Genomic DNA, 7223 nt, shown 5'->3' with positions numbered 1-7223 from the left:
ACGCCTGACTCCCACTGGGTAGTTTTTACAGATGAAATGTGATCACAGCTGGCAATAAACCTGGTCCCACAATGACATGGACAGCAGCCTCCTCTGCAGTGCCCCTGCTCCACCCAGGCTATATGAAGTTGGGCAGGGAGGGTGGCAGGCAGTCCCACAGCTGGGGCTCTAGGCTGACAGTGGTGGCTGAGACAGAGTCATCCCAGATCTCAGGCCAGCCCACTCATCTCATCCCAGAGGGCACCGTATGTCTCTCCACCGTGTGGTCACCTGTCTCCATGACTGGGTTCCACTGTCACTAGAACAAGAGGACCTGGGCCTGCCAAGCTCCAAAGACAGCTCATCGTGAGGAGGAAAAGTAATTTTACAGAAGCAACGTGTGGTGGCTGTTATACTGCTGCACCTTCTACATGCCTTCATGACACACGCACGCACACATGCACGTGCACACACACACACACACACTTGCTGCAGGGGACCCCACCACCAAAGTCCATCCTCCACCCCCCTCAAGGGAGCCAAAGTCTGTTCAGAAAACAAACTCCAACATGTCTAAAAGAAAATAACAAAAAAAAACCTTTACTTGCATTTAGCCATTAATAAATAATTTACAGTATGTACACGCGGTGACACTCCACACAGGTCGCAGACACGTGGACGCAGTGAGGGGTCCCCACTTCCAAGCAGAACGTGAGCAAACACAACCAAAATAAAGTGCTTCACTTTTTACTTCCAACATAGGGACCATCTAAAACCAGCAGGGAGAGGGAGGGGCCGGGCCCCCAGCACCTTCCCACCGCCCACATGGTTCTGGCAGAGGGAGCAGGACCTCTTGGAGGGAGGGGGAGACACATGTTCTGCAGCCTCCTGGCCAGTGTATGAGAGGTCCCTGGGGAACAGCAGAGGGGCTGCCGTGGATGCTGATGGGTGGGGAGGGTGTGGGGCTGTAAGGTTGCTGGCGGGATCACCCTCTGGGGCCTGGCTGCACTTTTGGGAGCGAAGCCTGGCTTTGTGCTGTGGGCACAGCAGCACAGGTGGGACTGTTCTGGGCTCCTGGATGAGCACCCTGGGCTGAAATGAGGCGGGAGCCAGTGGCAAGTCTCTCCTGGCTGTGTGGCCACAGGGCTTAAGGGAAGAGATTAGAGGTTGGAGACCCTGCCAGGGATGCTCAGGGCTGAGAAGCCTAAGACCCTGCTCCTCTCCCCAGACTCCACACGTGGGTGGACTGGGTGGGGGCTCTTGGGGTTGTGAGGAGGAAGCAGAGGATCAGGGCAGGCCAGCTGGCCCCATCCACTGGGTCTCCTGCCACACCCTGGGGCCCAGGCTCCCCTGCCTAGGAGCTCTTGCATCTGCAGAAGGGAGAGAGGAACAGAAGTCAAGGATCTCTTCTCTGTTTAGACATTTAGAACCATGCACTTCAACTCTCTAAGCACAGGGTGGAAGGGGCGGGGGCCCAGGTCAAAGATGGGCAGCTGAGCAGGTGCCTGAAAACCAGGACCTGCACTGGTACCCACAGCAGCCAGGTGAGCATGGGCAGGGAGGCCACAGGCAAGAAGGCACCAGGTGGGCACCACCTACTGGCCAAAAGCTTCCATCAGTCCGCTAAGGTGCCAAGCAGCGCCCCAGGGGTGCCCTGCCTGGGGCCGAGCCCCAAGGATGCCTGTGTGGCTGGGGTGACCCCGCTGGCCTAGGGGTTTCGAGTGTGCTCTCGTGTAAGAGTGTGTGCGTGCATGTGGCGGGCATAGGGGGCCCCACGGATCAGCGAGCAGCAGTCGGCCGGGCCTTTCAGTGCATTGCGAGAAGGAGCTGACTGACGGTTCCCAGTGTCTCTCTGGTGGGGGCGGGGGGCTTCAGTCTGAGGGGCTGTTTTGCACATTCACACTGCGGGGGCGGGGCGAGGGGAGCTGCTCTCCCTCTCACACAGCTCTACTGTCACAAACATCACGGCACCAGTCACCACAACCTTGTCACGTGCACTAGAGGGGGAGGGGTCCATGCCTGAGCCCTTGGCAGCAGGCAGTCCCTGGCGTTCTGTGGGGCCATGGGGGACATGCCAGGAGATCTGCACCCTGTTGGCGGTCCCAGCCCAGATGGGGAAGCTGAGGGGACAGAGCCTGTGCCTCCCTCCACATCTACGCATCTAGCAGAACACCAGGAGCAGGGCCAGGAGCAGGATGAGGGCACCCAGGAGAGGCTGAGGGGCCAGGGGCAGCCCTGCAGCCGCCCTGCCCGGCAGGTCCTGAGTCCTCTCGTACAGGTGCAGTTTGTCTTTGTTGGAGTGGAGCATCTTGACATCCTCCAAGGCGTAGTAGGCGGCCAGTGTGAAGTTCACATCACCCGTGGTGAGGAGGTCGAAGACGCAGGCCTGGTAGTACAGGTCCTCCACTGGCAGCTTCTCCTTGCACTTGGCCACGGCTGTCTCATATGGGAAGGTCTCAGGAGCTGTGGGTGCAGGGCTGGCAGCTGCCAGCCTGTGGGCGCCGGTGCCCTCAGTATTGGTGTGGAAGGCCTGGAAGTCGATCTGCTGGTTGAGGGGGCAGCCCCGCAGGCAGAGGTAGAGGCCCTGGCTGTCCCAGTCCTCCACAGCATTGACCACTTCCTCCGGCATGCGGACAGCAAAGGTCAGGTAGCGGCCCACCTGGCGCACCACGATGGTGGTGCCGATGTACTTGGCCTGGATCTCCACGTGCTGGCCTGACACCTTCTCAGTGATCTTCAGGCTGTTGGCCCCATGCTTGTCCCCACCGTTCTTAGAGCCATCCACGAAGGCAGCTGGGAGCTCGTCCATCTCAGCCTGGTACACCTTCTGGTCCACGCACTCCTGGAAATTCTTGAAGATGATGGTGAGCTGCCGGGGAAAGGGGCAGAGGAGAGTAGGTGAGGCATAGTGGGAGGAGGCCCAGTCCCACACTTAAGATGCTCTAGACTGAGAGGAGGGCACAAAGGATCCCCAGGGATGCCCCGGACACTCCTTTCCCCAGGTTGGACAGATCAGTTCCACCTGCGCAGCTGTGCACTTCACGTTCTTTAAAACAACTTGCCCTTTTTACTTTAAAAAGTGACTTAGAAAAATGTTAGGCCACTACCCGAAGTAGAAAACTAGCTCTTTTACTATTATATAGGGAAGCAAACCACAAAAATAAAAGCATAGATAATTAAAAATAAAAGGTTAAAAATCCAGTGTGGTAGGCTGAATAATGGCTCCCAAGGAGAACATGCCCTAATCCCCGTAACCCAGGAATGTTCCCTTAGATGGCAAAAGGGACTCTACAGATGTGATTAGGTTAAGAACGCTGAGATGAAGAGATTATTCTGGATTACCTGGGTGGGCCCTAGATGGAATCACAAGTATCTTTATAAGGAGGCAGAGGGAGATTTGACTAACTAGGACAGAGAAGATGATGTGATCAACAAGGCAGAGATTGGAATGATGTGGCCACAAACCAAGGGATGCTGGCAACCACCAAAACCTGGCAACAGCAATGAATGGATTCTCCCCTGGAGTCTCCAGGAGGACCAGCCCTTGCTGATTCCTTGATTTTATCCCCATGAGACATATTCTCAACTTCTGGCCTCCACAATTATAAAACATTTCTGTTGGTTTGAACCACTCAGTTTAGGCTAATCTGCTGCAGTGGCAATAGGAAATGAGTATGGTTTGCAAACATCATCTTGCATGATGACAGTGGTACTGGAGCACAATTCCTGACAAAGAACCCAAGCAAATGTCTGAACATTACAGCAGGTGGAAGGGAGGGAAATTATGCTGAAAGAAAGAATGAATAAGGCAAAATCCATGCAAGCAGGCAGAGGCAAGTAGAAGCCACTGTCTCAAGGCTGCTGAAAGGGGTCCCCAAGCTGGGCCATGGGCGAGGGGAACAGGAAAGAAGGTGCTGGTCGGTAAAAGGGAGATGGACGTTCCAGGCTGAACGCGCAACCTTGGCCAGGGTTGGAGGAGGGAACTCCTTTCTGCTAGAGCCTGTGGCCGGGGTGAAGGGCTGAACTGAGCTGCTGGAGGAGCAGCTGGCTGGGTGGCACTGTTCTCCTCCTGAGAGCCAAACACAGGTGCACTGGATGCATTCAGCAGGCACTGCATGTATTACTTCTAGTCTCGTGTGACACTGCAAGGGTCAGTGACATTACTCCCACCACTAAGCCCCAGCCCCTCAACCCTCTGTAGGTCAGAGTTCACCCCTCCCCACCCAGGAAAGGGTCTGGCCAGCTAGCTGGCTGGCCGGCTGACAGAGCTCCCAAGGGATCCCACCCCAACCCGGCCTCAGAGGGTCTGCAGGCTGAAGGGGTCCGAACAAGGCGGAGCTGCTGCTGACATGCACAGTCATTCTCTGCCTGGGCACTTCGGGGAGGCATGAGGACTGCCTGGCCGGCTCTCCGGGTAGAGGGCAAGGCCACTAAGCGCCAAGGGAGTTTCTGGCCTAACAGCAGATGTGTGGTGAGGGCACAGTGTGAGGTGGCTAGAAAGCAACATAAAATAAAAAGCTGCTCTGATGGGGAAGGGAAGGCAGGGAAACTAGAGAAGGACCTCAGCTCAGGCAGGAGAGTCGCAGAAAGGTGGAAAGTGGGGTCTGGCCAAGGATGCAGCAAGAGGCCATCCGGTCCTCTGGGGCCCGGAGGCCAGGGGTGCAGCATAGTGGCCTCAGTTTGGGGCAGGCTGGCCCAGGGTCATAGCCTCAGGGCCAGGTGCAAAGAGGCCTGAGGGCTGGAAAGGGGGTTCCAGGGGGCCACAGAACCTTCTAGGTAATACAAGCCAGTGGGGTATTGAGAGCCACTAGAGGTGTCCCTGGCTGTGTTGCTGTGGCTTTGTGGGTTCCCCATATTGGCATAAAGCTTTGGGGTGATGAGGTGGGGAGAACTGGTAGCCTGAGGGGTGTGGAACCCCCACAAGAACAGAGGGAGACCCTAGGCCAAGGCTTCTGAGGAAGGAAAATCCTGTCCTCTCACCGTGTTAGTCAGAAAGGCAAGGCTGGGAGGAGCTGAACGAGGAGCAGACCGCCGGAGGACTGTAAAAGAAATGGCAGTCTTTTCATGAGCCCATTCATCTCGGACACCCAGCGCTGTGCTTTCTGTGCCTGATGGAGACTGCCTGGGGCCGCGGCTCTGTGGGAGTCCATGGAGCACAACACAGGGAGGACCCCAAGGGCACAGCTTCTTGAGCACTGGACTCGATTTCCTCACCTCCCTTCCTATAGGGGTCCGAGCATGGCCCCAGGACATGGCACACTTCCGGTTTGCTGTGGGATGTCAAAGATGGCTGTAGCCTCTCCATCCAAGCATGGAGCCCTAAACCTGGAACCTGATGAAATTGCTGCTACTCTGCCATTCCTGACCTATGGAAATGGCAACTTCATACGGTTCAACCTCCTACTTCTTCCTTCTTTCCACCCACTGGCCAGCCCACCTCAGTGTGGAGGCCGCCTGGGGGGGCCGGAGGTGGGCCAGCCAGGGTGGTCTGGGCCGTGGGTGGTCCTGCCATGGGGGGAGGAAGGGGGACTCTGGTGTCCCTGCCTGGTGTGCAGGGCCACACAGACACTGGGGGTGGGGGGTGGGGGGCGTCCTGCTTTCCAAGTGCCATCAGTCTCCCTGGAACAGGAAAGGCTGGTTTCGCTCTAACCACCATCTCTCAGAGACAGCCTCCTGGAAGGCTGACAGGCTGCTTGACTCTTCTTGGCACCGGTACCAGGGACTCAACCACAAGTAACAGCATGAAGGGGGCCTGTCGAAAGCTGGCGGCTCACTGCCAACACAGCCACGGGCGGGCTGCTGTTCCTGCCTCTGCTGCTCCCCTTCTGAAGGGGCCCTGGCCCTTTCCACTGCACCGGGCACGAGGTAGAGCCCAGGCTGCATCTGCTACTATTTACAGAGCACCAACTCCATGCCACGGCCGGTGCTGGGGGCTGGGGGTACACAAGGGAGAAGATCCCTACGCTCCAGAGTGTCACAGATTAAACAAATGAATCATGCAGAGGGACAGGCTGGCAAGTGCTATGGGGAAAACTAACCAGCGGGGAAAGGAAGGGGAAGGCACAGGACTCGAGTTCCTGTCCTCTCCTGAGTCTCAGTTTCTTTGTCTGTAAAATGGGTACTAGCAGCACAGCTGGAAAAAGGAGATGGAGGACAGGTCTGGGCACAGAAGGCTGTCCCACAGCAGTAACAAACTGGCTAAAATGTCCACGTGGAAAACATCAGATCTTGATCGCCCACAACAACAGAGGGATTGGCTGATTGGCTGATACTGCCAGTATCATGGGCCCCTAGTGATGTCCAGGTGTTTGGGGCCAGCTTCATGCACACAGAGCTTGAACAGGAAGCTTCTGCACAAGGCAAATCTCATGGCTGCAAGGTCAGGGTCAGGCCAGGCAGGGGCTGGACACACTCTGGGAACCCTGAGGAGAGGCCTTCAAGGGCAGGTGTGTAGGGACAGGTGGAGTCTGGCTGGCTGAGAGAGGAAAGGGGAGTGGGTTCCAGTGGGTGGCAGAGTCTGGCAGGCCCAGAGGGCTCTGTTGGTGGTGGTTGAGGTGGTCACAGAAGCCCAGAGGCCTCATCATCGTGGAGATGAAAGTCCCTTGCCTTTCCCTGCTCCCTGCAGACACCAGGCTGCTCTCCCACTCTGCCTGCTTTGGATGCTGACTCCTCTTTCCCTCCATCGGAAACGCACGCTGTGCTTCACGGGTGAGCTTGGTGGATGGGCTCCCCAGTTCTCTGGACAGAGCCAAGGCTCCCAGTGGCCTTCAACATCCTGCTGCCCCAACCCCCATCACCAGCTCCCCTTTGCTGGTCTTTGCTCTTCACTAGTCTGGGAGCTTTTGGGAGGGAAGGCAACAACTAGCTCAGAGGGTGGCACAGATGCAGCATCTGGTAAGTGTTTGCTCCATCAATGAGCGAACAAACACACCTGAGTAACGGAGGCCTGAAAGACAGGCGAGGGCAGGCCAAAGGTGCCTGAAGCCAGCCACCGATGTTCTCACCGGGGGACCACAATACCCCCAGTCTGGCCTGAGTTCTGAGACTGACTTGGTCACAGACACTGACGCTGTCACTGTCTGGTCTCCAGCAGAGCCTGGTTGACAGGGCTGAGCTCTCAGCCTGCTGAGATCAAAGGTGGCCTTCGGTTGCAGCAGAAACGGGCTGGGTTGGTGAAGCTCTGCTTCATACTCTTCTGGAAGCCTCCATGCTGGGATAAGAAGGGAAGTTCTCCCTTCACTGCT

The 7223-nt window shown here is 56.9% G+C and overlaps 1 protein-coding gene across 2 annotated transcripts in view; it reads right to left on the bottom strand.

The window, feature by feature from the left end:
- Positions 1-554: 554 nt before the first annotated feature.
- Positions 555-7223, bottom strand: part of RGMA (repulsive guidance molecule BMP co-receptor a) — a 45568-nt gene continuing 38899 nt past the window's right edge. The window contains exon 3 of one of the 2 annotated variants that reach the window (XM_030930962.1): positions 555-2848. In XM_030930962.1, the coding sequence (XP_030786822.1) occupies positions 2141-2848 (708 nt within the window). In that variant the 3' untranslated portion in view covers positions 555-2140. The remainder of the gene's footprint in view (positions 2849-7223) is intronic. The other variant, XM_010371428.2, reaches the window with a different exon arrangement.

Source organism: Rhinopithecus roxellana, chromosome 5, assembly GCF_007565055.1.
Source record: "Rhinopithecus roxellana isolate Shanxi Qingling chromosome 5, ASM756505v1, whole genome shotgun sequence".
Classification (NCBI taxonomy): domain Eukaryota; kingdom Metazoa; phylum Chordata; class Mammalia; order Primates; family Cercopithecidae; genus Rhinopithecus; species Rhinopithecus roxellana.
The sequence above is the reverse complement of the archived record's forward strand: the minus strand, read 5'-3'. Positions and strand labels throughout refer to the sequence as shown.